General features: G+C 41.2%; 2 protein-coding genes across 6 annotated transcripts in view; one reads left to right on the top strand and one right to left on the bottom strand.

Moving 5' to 3' along the window:
* Positions 1–21399, top strand: part of LOC116938598 (prostaglandin E synthase 3-like) — a 175319-nt gene that overhangs the window by 24636 nt on the left and 129284 nt on the right. The gene's annotated exons all lie outside the window — the stretch shown is intronic.
* Positions 2451–21005, bottom strand: LOC116938600 (uncharacterized). 5 transcript variants are annotated; one of them, XM_076058544.1, is made up of 11 exons: positions 20673–21005; positions 18113–18285; positions 16453–17460; positions 15155–15403; positions 12577–12798; positions 11994–12075; positions 10442–10582; positions 9157–9738; positions 8161–8291; positions 6773–6947; positions 2451–6604 (listed from the first exon to the last, which is right to left on the bottom strand). In XM_076058544.1, the coding sequence occupies exons 2-11, from the start codon at positions 18272–18274 to the stop codon at positions 6312–6314; spliced, it is 3045 nt and encodes a 1014-aa protein (XP_075914659.1). In that variant the 5' UTR covers positions 18275–18285; positions 20673–21005; the 3' UTR covers positions 2451–6311. The 5 variants fall into 5 exon arrangements, with proteins under 5 accessions (XP_075914659.1, XP_075914665.1, XP_075914650.1 ...); XM_076058550.1 differs by having other exon boundaries at positions 18113–18260; XM_076058535.1 differs by lacking the exon at positions 20673–21005 and adding an exon at positions 20174–20666.

Raw genomic sequence — 21399 nt, 5'->3', positions numbered from 1 at the left:
GGTGGTAACAACATCTGTGGCTTATTTGCAATCAACAATGTAACATGCCCCCCACCCCCGTCCCCAATTCGACGAATTGCCACGAGTCAATCGATAATTCGAAAAATGTTTGCCCTTGATTTGACTCGTTGGCATTATCCATTTCCGACATGGTTTTCGTTTTTTACATTTGCATACAATTAACAGTACATAGATGGATAACTTACAGGACGAAATCGACTAATGCACGTGTTGTTGAGCCGTGAATAGATTGATGTGAATTCATGAATCGATACTGGAGGTGTAACGACGCTAAACTGTCGCCTATTAAGGACCCCGATACTTTTCAATAATCGTTGAGGACCAAACGTCGTTTGTATCGCATGGAGTTTTTTTTTCTTTTATATAGTTGTTTTGATCGCATAATTAGCTTGTGTATATAACGTTCTTATGCGTATACAGTACATACGTACAGCAACCACTAATAATGTACACACCGATTCTTCACGCAACGCGTCTCGCACACAATGTGAACGTAATTATCATCGATTTTAATCGACGCAAACGCCATCCCCGGTTCTGTACGTGACTTAATAATGGTCCGACTTGACAGGGGTTCAAAGAGCACACGCCATCCAGCCTTAATCGTATTCAACATTTCACCGAGAAAGAGGACACTTTCAGAATTTGGGCCAAGACGTTTTGCTTCGGGTCGATTAGGCTTGCTGTGGGGATCACGTTGTCAGCAGAGGGCGGTGAAGAACAATCCACTGTTGTTCTACACTACTATGCTCCCTCCGGGGCCTTCAACCAACATTCGAAATGACCGTCGTGGCCAAATAATCCCCATGTCTTTGGAAAAGGCCCTCATCCAGCAGTGGATTGTTGACAACAGGGACTGTACACGTGCATGCTCTGTTTTTCAATTCCATTCTCCACGACCTTCACGTTACAATCCACGTGCCAAGGAAGAAGAAGAAAAAGAAGAAAAAACACCACTGCTTTGTCCTTCAATGAAGACATTCGATTCCCGGACGCGGCTAACGTCAGTGGCGAGTAAAATCTGAACCACTCCTGCGCGCCCTAGTCACCAACCAATCTTGACCAACAACAATGCAGTTAAGTCATCCAGCAAGGGGAGCGACTAATGTATGAGATGTTTAGGATTATGCCGCAATGTGTTGTTGTGTAAACGACAAGTGTACCGTGACAGTGACCGGAGCGCACACGTGGCGTTGATTTCAATGCTTCGTATGAATAGGACCCGGTTTGCGTTTTCCTACATAGTTTTGACAGCCCCTGCACTCCACGTCATGACCCTTAAATACCGTAACTTGTGCTTCAAAATATGAAATAAACAATCCCTCTTTAAAAGTCATCTCAAATATTTAAGCGGTGGTTTAAGAGGGTCGAGGTTAGTTTAATTTCTTTAGAACTGAGTTGTGTGTTTAGTTTGTCCTTCCCTGCCGCACATACAATTAGCACGGATGGATGCGTACGGTGCGAGAGAATTTCAACATACACATACATAGCTGTACTGCACAATTAACCCAGTGGTCCAAGTTCCTATGCCGGTCACGACTATTATAAAGTGGGGAAGTATATACAAATCGGTCCTGCCCTATGTCGCCCCTACATCAACCCAAACTGGCCAGCAGTAAAGCAAGATCAGACAACCCCGATACCTGGACACGTTGTGAGAAGGCCATCAACCAGCAGCAGTTTCACAAAAGGAATGTGAAAAGAATTCTATCACTAAGCAGGGGGTTCTTTCTAGATTTGAAGCTTTCGTGACTGCAAGGATTCATACTCTTTGTTTTTTTCGGTAAAGTCACGTAGGTAAAAGAAATCAATAAAATAAAAACTAAATTAAATCACGACGTTTCCGAGGCTGGTGATGCCTCCGAAACGTCGTAATTTAATTTAGTTTTCATTTATTTTAATGATTTTATTACCTACGTGACTTTACCGAAAAAAACAAAGAGTAAGGCGCTTCTTCACCGACGCCTCTGCAAATTCTCATACTGACAAGACCGATGAGACACAACACGCCACTTACAAAATCTTACCTTTGGGTTAAGTCTCGAATGGGATTTCACACCAGGCCACCTCGTTCCACTGGCATGGCAAAATAACCGAAGCTGATATCTTTAAGTCGACTCAAGTTCTAGCTCGTTTGGCGAGTGTGTGCAACTGTCCTAATTGTTATGTGCATCTGGTGGGTTCTATGCACGCGAAAAAAGGAACTTGCTCGTTTCCTGTGGTCCAAGTTGACCTTGTTACCACATCCTTCATGGTAACAGTTCTCCAAGCATCACACCTTATTACAGTAGACATGAAACCGTGCTTGTTAAGCACTCTACGTGTTTAACTTATAAAAGTATAAGGCAGAAACGAATGAAAAACAGAGTCGTTGTGAATTACCTTACAGTGGTTGGGTTTGTAGTAAAGCACACTGACAACTGCACCCATCACAGAATGTTTTGTTTTAATAGATCACACAATACAGGAGTCGAGCAGTAACCGATGCATTTCACCTCCCAAATTATGGTTGTAATCATCATCACACAATCACCAATAATATATGAAGCGTGCAATATATTTAACAAAAATTATATTTTATATACATTTCTATATTCATTATATAAACCTCAACTTTGGGGAAAAAAAAACTCATACAGCTCGATCAATACAATTCCATACTGATTGAAAAAGAAAATGTTGAGCACTGATTAAACTCCGTTCGAAGAACAAACTTGTACGCACAAGCTAATGTGATTTCAAAATCCATAACCTATTGTAACTTGAATGTGACAGTATTTGAGAGTGTTAGATGGAGGTGATATTATTAACGATAATTTTATAGCACGTTTAAATCAAGAAAAGTGGTATACATTTAGAGTAAGAGCTCAAGCCTAGTCAATTAAGCAATCAGCCAGAAGTTGTTAACATGCAGAGGATTTTAAGCGAATTGAAACCTGACTTGGCAATGCAGGTGGGTACCACCATGTCTGCTCTCTCAATTGCCACAAATGTAACAGGAGCATATAATTTGCATATGTTGTATATACTCTTGTAGGTAACTGATTCTTACATTAAACAAATTTGGTGATTCTGTATTGCATTAGCGAGGATGCACACGTATAACAATAAAAAAGCAGCACTCATAAAGAAAAAAAGCACTGCATAAAAAAGTATATAATAGGCAACGTTTTGGGGAATTAACCTTCTGCACAGCACATAGAGAGAGGCGAGAGTGGTTGAGTCTAACTCGCCAAACTCTACAGCCTACCTCTCTGGCCTTGTGCTCTGAACAATGGCCATTGCACGAAATGTCACCCATTACAGTACCGTATATACTTTTTCTTTTCAAGGCAGTGTTACTAACAAGTGTGTTGGGTTTTTTTACCCTTACATGCACGATTCATGTTACACGAGTGGTACAATTCATTTTAATCAATGAAGCCACGCATGTATGACTAGTAATCATGAACAATCCAGAAACGGTTTTCAAACATTAAGTTATATGTCCTGTCAACTACTGATAGGGTTTCTCACACTCTACCAAAGTGATAGGGTTTCTCACACTCTACCAAAGTGTACATTTAGGGCTTCTCACACTCTACCAAAGTGTACATTTACACTTTGGTAGAGTGTGAGAAACCCTATCACTTTGGTAGACCAACAAACATTTGCGATAAGAGTTTTACCCAATTAACATTTGGAGAATGTACTGGGAAGTAATGTAAAGATTGAGTGGAAAACTACGATTTAGTGAAACCACATTCAATATATTTCACAATTGTTCACAATATACCGTATACAGCATAGTTCTGTAGAATAAGTGCCCAACAGTCAAAAGTAAAAAAGTTAACTAAATCTACATTAGGAATCATCTTCTTGGTTCTTTCGGTAAAGTCACGTAGAATGGGAATAAAATAATAAAATAAGACAATAAAATTCTCACGACGTTTCAGCCACAACACAAGTGGCCTTCTTAAGGTGAAGAGACAGGTCTGTCCAGAAGACAGAGCTTGAATGAACGCTATCATGTATGGAACGCGTCTATGAAGCTGTGTGGGCGGAGTTAAAATATGAATTTGCATGTTACCAGCATCACCTCCGGAGAGGAGGAGGGAGCTGGCTGGGAACAAAGGCAGAGAGGAAACAAGAAAAGGGGCAAGTGCAACAGCCAAGGTGCGCTGTTGTGTCCTGAGTTCCCTTATGACTATGCTGTAAACTGGACTACTATATAATACAATATTATACCTTCCAATCTAACCTACATGGTATAACATCATATCATAGACAAATTCCACCTTTGAATTATACAATGCGTTACTTTACACTACCCTATACTTTAGATGATAAACTATTAGACTTGTGATATTACACTGTCCTATTCTATGAACCCAACTATATACCACACTGATGTATATTCACTATGCAATTACGATGCTATATATTGCCTTATGAGTTATGTTAAACATTACAAGGTGACTTTCAGACCGTAGCCCTTTCGCTGGCACTGCCTCTTAATACTTCTCACAACACGGTCAATGGTATGGTTTATAACATGTAGTATCATAATTAATAGTATAACATTGTAATGTTTAACATAACTCATAAGGCAATATATATCATCGTAATTGCATAGTGAATATACATCAGTGTGGTATATAGTTGGGTTCATAGAATAAGACAGTGTAATATCACAAGTCTAATAGTTTATAATCTAAAGTATAGGGTAGTGTAAAGTAACGCATTGTATCATTCAAAGGTGGAATTTGTCTATGATATGATGTTATACCATGTAGTTTAGATTGGAAGGTATAATATTGTATTATGTAGGTCGTCCAGTTTACAGCATAGTCATAAGGCAACTCAGGACACAACAGCGCACCTTGGCTGTTGCACTTGCCCCTTTTCTTGTTTCCTCTCTGCCTGTGTTCCCAGCCCCCTCCCTCCTCCTCTCAGGTGATGCAGGTAACATGCAAATTCATATTTTAACTCCGCCCACACAGCTTAATAGACGCGGTCCATGCATGACAGCGTTCATTCAAGCTCTGTCTTCCGGACCTGTCTCTTCACCTGAAGAAGGCCACTTGTGTTGTGGCCGAAACGTCGTGAGAATTTTATTGTCTTATTTTATTATTTTATTCCCCTTCTACGTGACTTTACCGAAAGAACCAAGAAGATGAATCCTTGCAGTCACGAAAGCTTTATAATCGAAACTATATTCGGAATTTATGGCATCCAGAAAAAAGCTAAAATTACTAAACCATCACATAGGCCCTGGTTTAACTCACATAGATAGCATTCTGGGTGAGAACATTTAGTGTTCCTTGAAAGTAATCCTTTAGGTAATAAACCTGTGATTTGTTCGTGTGACTTGCACGTGTGCACGTATGTCGAACTGGGTAAAACGTGTAAAGGACTTTGATCTCATACATTTATTGGGGGAAATACATGTGTCATGACAGTAGAGTCAACCTACGGTGTGAGTGGACTAGTGGACTAGTGGCCACGGGAGGTAATGACAGGGGAGTCAGCCGACAGTGCGAATGGACTAGTGGCCACGGGAGGTAATGACAGGGGAGTCAGCTTGCAGTACGAAGGGACTGGTGGCCACGGTAGGTTAATGACAGGGGAGTCGGCTTGCAGTACGAGTGGACTGGTGGCTACGTGAATGATTGAGAATAGGAGCGAGGCCTGGTGACGGAAGAGGACGGTAGAGTCTGCTGGTAGAGCAAGTGTCTAGAACCAGCGAGGTTTGGGAATGGGGGGTGGCCTCTGACCGTATATAAGGGAGATGCGAGGGAGACTCATGGCTGTTGCAGTGGGGTCTCCGCCTGTTCAAGTGAACGTGTCTTCAATAAAAGAAACCATCTCCAGAAAGCGTGTTAAGTCGTCTTTACACGTGTACTAATTAAGTGTGATTAATGTACAATTTAAATGTTACCTAACTACTGTACATTTTTACCGACAGCTTGTCTAAACACGTTAATTTAATGTCTCTACTGTATGTAAATGCGTGCACATTATTTAAGATCTTCAATATACTGAATTAGAAAATAGTTTCCCAGGGTATATCAATGAAACTGCACAAAAACCTGCTTACAAGATGCGACAGTATTTTTTTTAAATCAAATTATCTGTGCACAGATTATATATGTTAAACTATAGGAAGCTTATTATCTTTGCGATTGCATCTGGGCGTCGTTGATGACAATACCCAATATACGTAAATATGTATTGTGAGTGATTATGAATCGCAACTAATGCTGTGGCAAAAGTTCAGCGACAATAAGCAGGCATATTGGAATAAGCTCTCAAGCGTTATCCTTCAGTGTGACACAAAACATGGGATATGCCTGGTGAGGGTTAAACACCACAAAAACTTGGGGATTTCTGAGGTTATCGACAGTGCTGTCATGCAAATGTGTTGGATCTGCTTGCTGAATAGGTGGTGGAACAAGCATGCCTTGCTGTCCAAGGCAGTGCTTGCCCGTCATCACTCTTGCCACCACTACAACCTCAGCCTTCCTCGCACTGCCATCAGCACCATGCGTCAGGGCTGCGTGCACATCCGTGTAGAAATAAATCCCTCTTCCGTATCGGTGCCCTAGTAGGGAATAATAAACACACGCATTTTGTGTTTAAACTTAAAGATGTCTTCATATACACGCACAGTCATATGCAAAGCGTATATTTGTATAACTTTCACAATCATTACAAGCACGTGCATTGTTTGTGTTAACATTCATAAATGCAACCAACCGTCCACACTCACCGTCGATTCCAGGACGTGCTCTCATGAAGCCATTTTTCTCTACGCTTTTGCTATCATTCTCATTGATGCCTTGGAACAAGATTCTGCATTTAACGGGATTCCCATGACGCTGCGATATCCAAGCAAGTCTGTCCTCGAATTTGTTTTCAAGATCTTTGTTGTCAAGAGGCACCACCTTTACATAAATATACATAAATATGATGTAAAATCCACATATAAAGTGTGGGTTTTTTTGTAAATGCAAATATCAAATTGGATAATAGTATTAATTTAAAGAGTTATAATGTAATAACGTAGCCATATGTTAATATTTATTTATTATAACAGTATATACATTACACATCAAATTGGATCTTTTAACAATTAAGACACAAAAAAATAATTAAATAGTGTACAGGTATTGTACATTACATTAAAATCTAAATCTGCAAAACTGAAAATGTCAGAAGGTGCAGCTGCGATGTAAAATTGATGCTGGAAAATCAAAGTGTGCTGATATAAGTGCATTTATAGCATGGACATATTGTAAAACAAAAACACTGTAGTTATACTATAGCACAGTATACATACTCACTAAGTTAATGTGTACAGTATATTTTTTCAGATATTTGCTTTCTCACCAAAATTTAAACAGCACACCTCTATAAAAAGTACTTCAACTGACCGGTAATCCATGACTAGTACCCATAACTCATCACAGTTAACATTATTTACATATTTTAATTCATTTATCTCATTTTTAGGCATTGTTATAGGAATTATAATCCATTTGGGGCTCTTGAGAGCAATGCATCACCCTGTTTCTGAGATCTCTTCGAGTGATCTCCGATTTACAACTCGAGGCCAAACTTTTCGACTCCACCTACTCCAAAGACATTCGTATATTTAATATTGAGAGATAAAATCCAACCAATTAAGGGAAAATACATTCCCGGTGATTTTTTTGTGTAGTCATGGGTGAAAGGGCTGAGACCACCGGCTTACTATACTCGTGAACCCAGTTTAATTAAATGCTACCACCTGAACCGCAACCCATCTCAGCAGCGCCAATGCAGCACTCTCGCCACTGATCCACCCTGCTACATCACAGGGGGTCACATTTTTTTAAAAAAAACTTTGCATACTCAGGAATTGTATTTTAATCATCAAACTATTGTTTATATCACATTTTTAGTTCATTTTCCCAGTACATTGTTGTGTGAAGTGGATAGATTTTTTTTTGTACGGCATACAATACTCATAAATTGTACCAAACAAGTTGTTGCTTTATCCAGTATTGTGCACAATCACCAGTGCACATGTCACTTATGACAATTATCATTATTTATTTGGTACAGTATTAGTTGCAATGGAACAACTTTGATGAACTTTGTCATGTAAAAAGGTACCTGTGAAATTGATGTAATATTTAAAGTGGAGTGTTTCAAAGCATGTTCTAACACCCTATTATCTTTTGGATTAAGGGACAATGCTTTTACTTCTTCTGCTATTTCTTCATCATAACCCATAAATCCTTGACCTGTAATAAATAATACAAATAGACTTTACATTTTGGAATGTAAGAATACAATTTAACATTTTAAAATTACTGTAATTTAGATTTTATAGTTTTATTTAAATTTTCAATTTCAGTCACATATTTTTAATGAGTACAATGATTTACATTATTTACACTATCATTGCAGCCTTTAGACTTTCAAGATGAACAGAACTCCTTAAAATATTTTGACTGCTTTCATCTGTAAAATGTAACATTTATAGATTACAATACTGGCATACCTCTTAGATCGTTCAGGATGCGTTCTTGGTGAATGGAGCACTATACGAAACAGTGCTTCAAGAGGTCACTGTAACATTGTTCCAATAGAGATGCAATATTTCAGGGCTTCATTGGGATATCAGTAATAGCGTTAATAATGATACTATACGCATGATAAATGTATTAAGGCATTTTGTAAATAAAAATTGTAACTTCTAATGAAAGTTACATTTAAAATACGATAAGTTACGGACTCAAATGCATTCGGTCGGCACTTGGCGTAACATCAACTAGTCTCCCTAACGTTTCGCAGGAAGCTACACTAACCAATGGGATTACTCGATCCATAGATCGCAAATGAATTGATGCAGTGATTAACCCTCGATGAATCGATACTCTAACGTGGCTGTCGGATCGACTATGAGCACAATCGATAGAATACGCACCACGATTTAGGCTCAGCATAAGCCCATATATGGGCAACGCCACACCTACATCCAGATATGGGCTGATCCGCGCATATATTTAAGCATTCAGGTGAAAGTGTTGTAAGAGGCAGCGCTATAAGAGGTATGCCTGTATTGTAAAACATTTTATATTCAATATTTATAAAGGATATGGCCACCTCTTGAGGAGGACGTAGCACCGCGAGCCCCACCAAATGAAGACGGTTCATGGTTTCCGCTGTGTTCACCGATTGGGGAGGGCATTCCACCGGTAGCTCCACCAAATGAAGACGGTTCATAGTTTCCGCTGTGTTCACCGATTGGGGAGGGCATTCCACTGGTAGCTCCACCAAATGAAAAAGGTGCCTGGCTTGTCCTGAATGCACCGATTGGGGAGGGCATTCCACCGATAGCTCCACCAAATGAAGACGGTTCATGGTTTCTGCTGTGTTCACTGTTTGGGGATAAGATTCCACCGGTAGCTCCACCAGATGAAAAAGGTACCTGGCTTGTCCTGAATGCACCGATTGGGGAGGGCATTCCACCGATAGCTCCACCAAATGAAGACGGTTCATGGTTTCCGCTGTGTTCACCGTTTGGGGAGAACATTCCACCGGTAGCTCCACCAGATGAAAAAGGTGCCTGGCTTGTCCCGAATGCACCGATTGGGGAGGGCATTCCACCGGTAGCTCCACCAGAATGAGGAGGTTGCTGAATTGCAGTTGCACTTGCTTGTATCACAGGCTGTGTGACAATTGTACCTTTATGAGAGAGACGTTACATAAAAATACATAATTAACAGTCAACAATTAATAACGTGTACATATGTCACGAATCGGACACATTTTCAATAAATCCTGTACTCATGGATTAATACTGTGGTTGTCACTAGATCCATAGCAATGGAATCATAGCAATGGAAATATTCCATCGGGCCAAGTTATCAGCACCTTGACTTCCAATTGGCTTTTGTAAAATACATGAAAGTGTTCGTCCCAATTACTAAACCTCAGAATATAGATTAATAAACATTGAATTGATGTACATAAATCCATACCAATATCCATCGAAAACAAGATTAACAATATATTTGATGTTGATATTTAACTGTGCATTATGTTGTAAAAAAATATGGTTCGTATATATTTTTGGTACATTTTTTATTTAAATGTAAAACATACTGTATTAGGGTATTTGTGGTATATAATATCACAATTTAAAGGTAATCCGTATACATGGATCACCTTGTGTATGTATCACTTTCGAGTATTTGGTTGCTATAAATGTCCACGTGACAAGCCACTTCGTTAAGCTACCATTTGTTGGCAGGTCGCTTGTGGAAAAGAGCTAGAAAGCTCAGTGGCCGTTATCTGGTAAAATAAAATAAAGTTTAGTTTAGTTTTTAGTTATATGTTCAAGTACAGTGAAAACTAAAGAGCAATACAAATACATGTTTTTACCAACCTGGTGTTGCAAATTGTATGTTAGATTCTCCTGTTTTTCCAAGCAAATTCTCTAATTTCACCTTTGCCTGAGCCACATCACTGGCATTACCAGCCATCTGTATCACTGTCACTGGACTTGAACCAATCTTCTTCTCAGCTCCTTTTGTAGAGAAACCAAAGATTAAAAAAAAAACACAAAGCTGTTGAACTGCTGAATGTATAAAACTGCGATTGTTATATTTGGATTTGATATGACAAAAAAAATATCTGAGGTAATATTTAAATTACGTTTAGTCTAGCCATTTATTTTAATGAATGAGCGGTAACATATAAGGTAAAGGTTGTAGGACTGTGTAATTTATTTATATTAAATATTCACTCAGGGCATACACACAATGGGTGAATTTGTGTAATACTGTGCATTAGTGGCACACCGGTAATCCACTGTTTTGCAGGTAAGTTCAGTGGATCATGTACAGATTTGTGTGAAAGTCTTAAAAGTAATGGACTGTAAGATGGCTAAGAGATGGTAATCCAGCAAATAGATTTGTGAACCCTTGGGGTGTTATCCACACGTATACATCCTGTGGGTTTTTTTTCTCTGTGTACAGACAAAAGTCCATCTCTCTTTAAAAATATATTTTTGGAGTCGATTAACTATCAGGTGTTCTGGATTACTTCTTAAGAACACTACGGCTCTCCTCAGCAGAGTTTAACAACTATATCGACAAGACCTATAAGGTAGCAACTGGTCGGATTTGAAACACGGTAGGACCAATACCTCTGGCGTTGCTGATCATTGTTTTAACGCTGTGGGCTCACACGAAATGGATTTTTCCAAGACGGAGGTACTCTGCAAACCTACCGGCTACCTTCAGAGATTTGTTCATGAAGCCATCCAGATTTATAAACACAGACAACTTCAACCGCGAAGATGGGTACAAACTGAGCAATCATTGGAAGGACGTTATTAACCAGGTAAAGTCTTAACTTAATATGATGTTTCCATCGTACCTGCCTATGTCAGCTGTTATTTCCGACTCTCTGTCTCTCTCTTTGGATTGCACTCTCATGTTCACATCCTTGGATTGCACTCTCATGGTGCTAATCTCTCATTAACACTGCTGTTGTGCGCATATGCGGGCATGATACTCTTATACGGCGACGGAAGCTCATTCATGCTAATCTCCTTCCCTAATCCCTCTCTCCCTAATCCCCCTCTCCCTAATCCCCCTCTCCCTAATCCCCCATTAACACAACTGAGGTGCTTGCGTGCAGGGGTGGAATTCCTTTCAGCTCAGACCCCGCTTGCTTGCCCATCGCCACATCTATAACCTCCTTGTTGTAACAGCTCTCTCGCTGGTTCAGCAGTTCCACTGCTGGATTATTTTTTCTGCCTGAGGACGATCGCTTGTGTTGCGATCGAAACGTCGTGAATTATTTTATTTTATACCTACATGACTTTACCGAAAGAACCAAAGAGTATGCCACAAAATAGTACTACTACCACAGTAAGCTTATCAACCTGAGGAATCATGTGAAAAAAAAGTTTAACAAAATGTTTAACTTACCGAGTGTAGTTAACAGAGAGGATTTATTTCCATGCATATTCTCGATGTTGTCCTTTTCCATTGTGAAATTATTTTGGAATTCCTTATGAAAATACAATATAAATATACAATGTTTCTATGAAAAACTATTAAACATTAGCCCAGTGCAGTATTTTATCCACATGGCTAGTTGTTAGATTGTTACATATCTCTATAGAAAGTTAAACATGAATGCATGTACAGTACACAATGTCACAATTATAGGTTAATCAACTTTGAACATCACAGCATAATCAAATTCAGGAATTAGGACTCAAACTAAAGTATATTTTTAATATAACACTGAATTTTAATATATGTGTAACTGTCTTTCGCAAATGCAAGTTTTGACAGATTAATGCTGTCAATTTGTATATAACCTGTAGGAATTAAATAACATATTCTTTGGTAAGTCACGTAGACAGGTTCTTTGGACGTAGATAGGTTATTTGATCCTATATACGTGACTTTACCGAAAGACCCAAAGAATATGAATTCCTGCAGTCACGAAAGCTTTAAGTCAAGATTTAATTTAAAAAAAACATCTCTCGTATGTCGTACTTACTTTGATGGTTTCATAATCTTTAGGATAGAGTACAAACCTAACATTTTTCAAACAACTGTTAGGGTAGTTCTTGAAATGGACAATAACAGATTCAATCATTGTGGCTGCCACCATTTTTACAGGGTGCTTCAGTGTTCCAGCTCCAAGGGCTGGGAAAGAGATAGATTTTTGTTGCCTTTCTTGTGCCGTCCTCAAAGATGTTTTAACCAGCTCCTTGAGAATCTGTTAGTGATGAATAAGCCAGGCATTAATAGAAGCACATCTACAGTCTTGAGAAGTTGTATAAGAAAAAAATGATCCCAAGACAGTGTTTTTGAGAAGTCAAAGTTGAATAGTTGTAATGAACACCAAAATGTTTATACATTTGTAGAAATGACAGTTAAACTGTTATCCTCTTGTTAGCCATTCTTTTTATTATCCGTGGCCCCAGATCAACCTATTTAAGTTGTACTGTTTGTGCTTATCCACAGATCAAAGAAACCAAGAAGTTGTGGCAAATTCATCCTATCAGCCAAAGTTATTCACTCGGAATCGTGTAGATAAAAGGGGTCTCTGGGCACAAATACATGCGAATGGAACCACCAGTAGCACCCCCAACATCGCTACATATAAGAAGAGTTTAATTGTAATGTCTAGTAGATCACATTTTGTTAATTTTATTTTTGAGTTCCGATATTTAAATTAGTTTTATGACAAAACCATGAGGTTGAAGTTGGTATCTTATTCGCAACCATAATTGCAGTAGCTGAGGATTTCCATCATAAGATGATCGTGGGCCACTCGTGGCAAAGCATACATATGTAGCCTAGGCACAACCCTGACCGTGTTACACTGACGGCGTCGACCGAGACAGCCAACAACTATCCGGCCGCACAATTATCTAGCGAAGACGGCAGCGATGAAAGTGGTAAAGACGACAGCGACGACGAGACGAGTTCACTTCCCAGAACCGACAGCCACGAGCACTCGCTCTCTGCTGCTTTTAATCTACTCAGCGCGGCCTGGCTCTGCCCTGGCCGCGCCTCCCTTCTCGTACCCACTAGCGGGTTCCAGAGACTTCCAGACAGGGTCTCTGTGACCCTTGCCCAAGTTCCTCCGCCCTGCTGACACACCCGCGTAAGTGGTCACCGGCGTGTGTACGACTCGTCCACCGCAGTTGCCGTTGCTGGACAACAGATGGCGCTATTACACGACACATCTATAGAGGGAGGACCCCTCGACAAGCGCCAATAGAATTTTGCCCGTCCCAACACGGATGTCAATGTCAAAACGGGTGCCAAACTTGGCACGTATTCCGTAATATTATGTTCCGGCAAGCATCTTAGTTGCAGCCCAAATTTAATACGTAGCTGGGCATATGAATGGTAAAATGGTCTTGCCCAACCAATCTGAAAGCACACATCTGTAGAGGGGACACCCCTCTACAAATACTAATCGAATTTTGCACGACCTAACGTGGATTTCAGTGTCAAAACGTGTGCTCGTCACATGTGTAGTGACATAGCGCCGACTGCTGTCCAGCAGCGGCAACTGCAGTGGACAGTTAGCGCACACGCCGTTGGGCGGGCGGAGGATCTGAGGCAAGGGTCACAGAGACCCCGTCTGGAAGCCTCTTGAACCCGCTAGTAGATTCGAGAAGGGAGGCGCAGCCAGGGCAGAGCCAGGTTGCGCCGAGTAGATTAAAAGCAGCGGAGAGCGAGAGCTCGTAGCTGCCGGTTCTGGGAGTGGACTCGTCTCATCGTCGCTGTCGTCTTCGCCGTCTTTGTCGCTGCCGCCTTCACTCGATAAATGCGCGGCCGGAGAGTTGTTGGCTGTCTCTGTCGACGCCGTCAGTGTAACGCGGTTGGGGCTGTGTATAGGCTGGGCTGTACGACATCGAGAAGGAACGAGACGAACCTGTTAAACCTAAAGAGTGTCAATAAAGAAGGTGCCTCCTGCAACTACCTCGTCTCCGACTTGTGCTACACTACACATGCACCAATGTGCATTGTTCAAATGTAATCAATCGATGCAGTATATCCATGGATAGAATGACCTTGGACCCCAAATCCCAAAGCATAATTCTGCATAGGGGTGTCCCCTCTACGAGTACCAACATTTGCCCTGGTCCAATGCAGATTTCAGTGTCAAAATCGGTACCAAATTTGGCACAGGCACTTAGGTGCATTGTTCAAAACGAATTTGTCGTTGGGGTATTTCAGTGGCAATATGGCCTTGGGCCATTTAGCTTAAAGAGTCAATTTACAGAGGGGTCCCCCTTCTATATTCTCGGCTAAATGCCAAGTTTGGCGACCGTTGTGATACAAACACGCGTTTGACTGGGCGAAAAATCGATTGGCACGTGCAGAGGGCCCCCCTCTGTATATTTATGCTTTTATATTAGTGGCCCAAGGCCAATTTCCCATTAAAATACCCAGCTAGTTATTCGATTTGGGCTGCGAATAAGACGTTGGCAATAAGACGCCAACATCAGTCTCGTGAAAATACTTGTTAAATGTAGCTTATGAAAAAAGGGTTTTTTTAATCAATGTTGATACAAATGTACAAATACAGAGGATACAGTTGTATGTTTACTCACCATTTGTGCACGACACAATTGCTCCTCAGTATTTATTCCCCCATTGTATACCATCACGTGGAAGACAAACGTGCATCCCAAGTTGCAGCCGTCAGTAACTACACCACGTCCTTCTTGAAGTAAATTTCCTCCTATTTTTTGAGTCACCTGTTTTTGTAAATCAGGCCCAGCCTTGCTTAACAAGGCTCTCGACACGGCACCCTGTTTCAACTCTCCCTTTTCGCCTGTAGAATTCACAATGACGTTTGTCTAAAAAAACCGGAAAAAATGTGTGCGTAAGCATGACTAAAATACAACATTTCTTTGGAAACTGAGCATTTTCTACGTACAGAATTTCTCTTGCGAATACGGTAACAGTATACGACATACTATATTTGTAAGATACTGTATATGGACACAAACTACTGTAATAAATACTCAAGTACTGGATCCGTAACCACATTACTATACATTTCAAGACAGTTTTTCTTTGAAATTCAATTAAGTATCACGTTCTAATGTCCTGCACAGTAACAGGTTAAACCACTATACTGTACATCCTATAACAAACCCTACATCCACGTGTTGGATTACATCAGAATAACGGCAGTGCCTATGACCAAATCAGCGTGGATACTGATTGGATTGACCAACACAGTTGGGCAGAGCAGCAAAATCCAATGACCAGTGCGGTGAAGTATGGTAAAATGACCCCCACGACCCGCACAGTGGAGAAAACTTCTTCCAGAATTGCATTAACATGGCTGCACATGTTCGCATGTATTAAAAAAACACGGGCTGTACATGTACAATTATTGGCAATACAACTTCTCAACTGTAGTTCGGGATCATGAGTTCAACATTCAAATCAGGACTGTATAAGTCCACCATCTGCCACGTGTGTTTTTTACTGAAAATGTTTTTTTTTTAAAGAATATACTGTACCTGTACATATATATCTAATGCTGATGAATTGTATCAGTAAATATATTTTAAAATCAAGCTCATCTTTAAAAAAATTAAATAGATATGATTGTACAGCAATTTCCAGCGCCATGTCAATGCACTGTCGGGCATGAGGGCCGTTCGACTATACTTCACCACGCTGGTCAGTGTGGGTTGGTGAAGGGGGTGTTGAGGAATCGCCAGTTAAGATGACTCGCCACTGTTAGCTTTGGTCGGGAACTGAACTCAAGAGTCGTCAGGTTCATAGCGTAGTGTGCGCCACCACTCCATAATGGTTTAAACAGAACGGTAAATACTGTAGTCTTTGTGCCTTTGTTACGATATTATTGCGTATGACAATTAAACATGTTTACCTGCTCCTCCTCGAGTGAACCACGAACAAGAACGACCGATTGTCCTGTTGCGGTTGTGAATCGCATTAATGTTTCATTTAGAGCGTCTGAGATCAACATTGACTTGAATGATTTAGTCTTCGTTTGAAAAGTGTCTGCAATGATTTTTGCAATCTTTCCTTCTTTGTCTACAACTCTAACGTCACGGACAGAGCGACCCTGATATTTTGTATCTTTGCAGAAGTTGACTATGGCAGTGACTATAATTTTAGCACATGCATCATCAAGAAATCCATATTGCTGAGCAAGCACTGTAGGAATGGCAATTGAGTTTAGGCCATGTAGATTGGCTTCTCTCAGGCTCAGTGTAATTATTGTTTCTAGAAGACGGGATTCCTCAATTCCAATTTGTGGATATACATATTTTGAGGGAGGACCCACAGCATGAATCATTATTTTACAAGGCAGGTGACCTGGACCAGTGATGAAACAATGTCCCTCCTCTAATTCACGCTCGCGAAACACTTCATCAATTTGCCTCTGTACGTCTGAATCTCCCGTTTTTGGATAATCTTTGCTGCCTTTCAACTTTGTATTGGGTGCAGTTGTCACCATTGCATCAACGTGATGTTCCAAAACATCACCCTCAAACACAGACAGGATTCGGCCACCAGGCAGGACCACCCTGCATTGTATTCCAACGGGGTGTGCTTCTTTGCAGCTCTGAAATATTTCTATTTTGCTATTTTTGTCTTTTGCAATGTCTCCTTTATGTACCGTCAACATTTTTAACTTATCAATTCCTTCCATAGAAATCTCGTGATGAGCAACATCCTTTAAAGCTGCAAAGACACTTTTTGTTGCAGAAATTATATTTTGTTCCCCCCCAAATACTGTCATCGTCATATTTGTTTTATCACTCTGAAAATTAACCCTTTCTTTTCTTGAGATATCATCAGTTTGTATTTTTTCATCAATGTAGTCGAGGGCAGTTGCAGACACAAATTGAATTGATGCCCGAGTTGTTTGCTGTGGGGGGGAAAAAAAGGCACCAATGTTCAATATACACAATACGCATTTTACAATACAGCACCATAATCATACTCATCATCTAACGCCGCAGGGGTGGGAAACCTTTTTTTCTGCCAAGGGCCATTTGGATATTATAACATCATTCGCGGGCCATACAAAATTATCAACTAAAAAATTAGCCTGTTATATTTGGTCAAACATTCAATTAGCTCACCCCTGTAATGGCTGGAACTGCTTCTCTTTGGTGAGGCGTGTGATGTTGGCTGGTATTGACGATGTTGCTGCTACTCGCAACTGCTTTTCCAGGTTTGCTCCTAGATTTATTGAATTTCGAGTCCCGCCTGTGGTTGCCTTGGCAGGGCCACACCAAATGATTTCGCGGGCCTCATACGGCCCGCGGGCCGGACGTTCCCCACCCCTACGGTTTACAGATTACGGTTTGCTTTTACATTGACCAATATCAGATGACTGCAAGTCTTTACACATTGCATTTGACGATGAGAGTAGTGCAATTAATAGTACATGGATTTTTGTACAATGGTTAATAATGCATGCACGGGTACACTTTAATAATACACAACATGCACTATAGTGCAGTGTTGGCCTATGATATGTTATAATTAGTAACAGTGCTGCGGCGACACTTTACTTGTCCTGATGCGGCGTGGCCAGAGGTGCCGTGAACTTCTGCGGGCATCCTCCATTGTGATGGAGGCGTCTCTGTGGCTTCACGCCTGGACAAGTGGTGGCCCAGGTACTCCTCGAGTGGGGTAACTCTCACGTTTTGCAGAAGCCCTCTGTCGTGCAACATGTAATCGCGGTCTTTTGAAGAATGGCAAACAGAAGACATTTGTTCATATTAAAGGTTTTTGGGTTAGATCGCGTAAGTATGAATGTGTCGTAACCCTCCACCACCCGACACAGCCGGTCAGGTTTGTCACGTAAACAACGCGCCAATTAGGTACTACTTCAGCCCACCGGTGTGTTGGAGTAAATCCACATTTACAATGTGAATAGTACAACGTTTCGCTGGTAATTCCATTCAGCATCATTGAGCGATCTCTGAAATTATGCACACCCAGAAGGGCCTGCGGCTGATGGGCTGTGTAAGAAACACCATTTTATGTTTGTAGAGATAGATATGAAGGAGACATTGATTTTGTTTTTTACCGTTTGCCCCAACTACGTAGCTGATGCAGTCTGTTCAGATGGAAACACTGCTGATTTTGAAGGACAACTTAGAACATTTTATTATGCGATACCACTTTTTTTGCAGGAAAAGTACGAAAGTACAAGATGCGACGTCAAACTTTCGAAACAAGCAGGGGAGAAAATTCTGGATCATCCAAATATTTCATATCTCCGAGGGATATTCGGATTTATAACAAAAAATGGAATATCCCTACTGAATGCAATTAAATTAAAGTAACGTCAAGAGCATCAATTAATCAAAAACAAAGTTTGCACTTCTGTGGTCAAATTAACATTCTCTTTTAAAGGCAACATTGCCTAAGAATTATTACATACACAGTAATATCTACCTTCTGTTATAAGCACAGTATTGAAGATGAATGTGGTGCGACTTCTGCGGTCTCTTTGGCCATATGCCATGTGGCTCACTCTCCCATGTGTCCCTGCCCCTTTCAATTCCCCTTAATCCATAACGTTCGCTTATGCGTTTTAAAATAATGAAATTGATGGTGTTTGTGCTTTAGCACCACTGCTGCGGTCGACCTTTATATCTTGCCATCGTCGGAAGTTGACACGGAGAGCACTTTCCAGTACTATTAAACAAACTAATATTTGAGCCGTTGATGATGCAAAGACAAATGTGAATTATGCAGGCTCTTTTAGAAAGCAATGGCATTTGAAATGTTACCTGTGTTCACTTTGTCAGTGTGACGAATATACAAGTCACGTACATGCACGTATTTTACATTGTGAACTTACAATGCCGTGTTTATATTCAGCAATGAGCGTAAACAGCCACTGTCGCATACAACTTTGGGATGTTTCCGATGCACCCGAAAAATCGAACGTGGCCTCGACACGAAATTCCACGTGACCTTAAAGTGTGACGTCATAAGGAATGCCGCCACACGTCAGAATATTGAATTACACTGAAGGAATCCGATGAGCTACAAAGCTCTTTTTCACAGATGTCCAGTATTTTTTCATACGCCTCGCTATTAAGCGTGATGTCACTTGTGAGCGTCAACGTTTAATTATTGAATGTAAAATGATCCCCAAGCAAATCCTACATTTTCATAAAACATTTTTAAAGCGGATTTTTTTTTTATCCAAAACTAATCTCGGGGTCATGTCCTGAACCACACCAATTATGGTCGGTCGGACCCTTCCAGTGCTGACAACTGCTTTAATTGAATATCAAGTCGGCAGATTTTTAAGGGGACTTTCGTAAAGTTAACGTCATTTCCCCAGCAGTAGTGAAAGCACAAATTGTCCTTAAAATCAGCATTATTATCTTGCAGTAAAAGTTGCTATATTCCGACGTTTAGTTGCGAGCGACAAACGCCACGGTGGCGACACTTAAGAGACAGAGGGCGCAATCGCTGTTTACGGTGACCATCAAAAGTTAAATCTTTAGACATCAGCATCGAGAGAAAAACACAGGCTGTACAGAATACTCCTGTAGTATTATATATTATATAGTGCTGTAATACCAGATTGACAATGTAAAGTAACTCACCTGCGCGTGATCTAAAGTGAACTAATGTTATTCGTCGAATATCATCTAACGATATGGAATGGTTAATGTTTCGGCTTCGAAAAACCTGCGCTAGTTTGTAAATTAATTCATTATTTTGAGGATCAACATGCAGCACGATCCCATACGTGGGGTCCCGAGTGTCCATGGTCGCCAACACTCATGCAGTCTGGACCACTCCCCTATACGCTGAACTTACAAATACCGCAAACCAATGGATGTGTCGACGTCTTTTACCAAATCAGCAAATTGCTACTTTCGACCCTGCACCTGAACGCCTGGTTTAAACTTTCCAACAGTAACCATCAGCTAGGCTAAGCGATGTTGCCCATCTCGTTGGACGGTACACAAAACACGAATAACCCAAGTGTCGTCTTGGAACGCGCTCGAAACGAAACTCTCCCGACTTCCCACTTCTGTTCCGGGACGCGGTGACGAACTGCAAACACAGCCACAAATAAGTTAAAGCAATAGCACCTACCCCATTCAGAGGACAGATGGCGCTGCTATGCAACATTCAGTGCTGTAATACCAACGTGGTTCCCTGGCTTATATGCTCAAAACTAGCGATGTTCACACGCCACACCAGCTACTCGTTTGAGGCTGAGTCGACCTAGGGGAGGCCCGGTTCAAATAATCGTCATCGGTGGTGGCCGTGAGCGGGAATCGAACTGGGGCCGCCGGGTTCGTAGCGCAGCGCGCTAACCACTACCGCTACCCCCACACACATAGCGCGCTAACCACTACACTACCCCCACACACATACACAGCGCGCTAACCACACCTCCGCTACCCCCACACATACACACAGCGCGCTAACCACTACACTACTGCTACCCCCCCCCCCACACATACACACAGCGTGCTAACCATTACACTACCGCTACCCCCACACAGAAACAGACAGCGCGCTAACCACTACACCTCCGCTACCCCCACACACATAGCGCACTAACCACTACACTACCGCTACCCCCCTCCCCCACACATACACACAGCGTGCTAACCACTACACTACCGCTACCCCCACACACATACATGCGCTTGCCGCAAACACACACAACTTTCAGGGTGCGTACGGCAGTAAACGACTCAAATAAAGCAACGCTGCGCGAAGAACGCCTTAGACCTGCAACACATTTGTATGGCACTGTACCCGCGGATCACATGACCACAGCTCATTGCCGTGCAAAATGTATACATTGCAC

The sequence above is a fragment of the Petromyzon marinus genome, chromosome 4, assembly GCF_048934315.1.
Source record: "Petromyzon marinus isolate PM22_M1 ecotype Great Lakes invasive population chromosome 4, UKy_Petmar_22M1.pri1.0, whole genome shotgun sequence".
NCBI lineage: Eukaryota > Metazoa > Chordata > Hyperoartia > Petromyzontiformes > Petromyzontidae > Petromyzon > Petromyzon marinus.
Note: the sequence above shows the minus strand (reverse complement) of the source record. Positions and strands in the feature narration are given on the sequence as shown.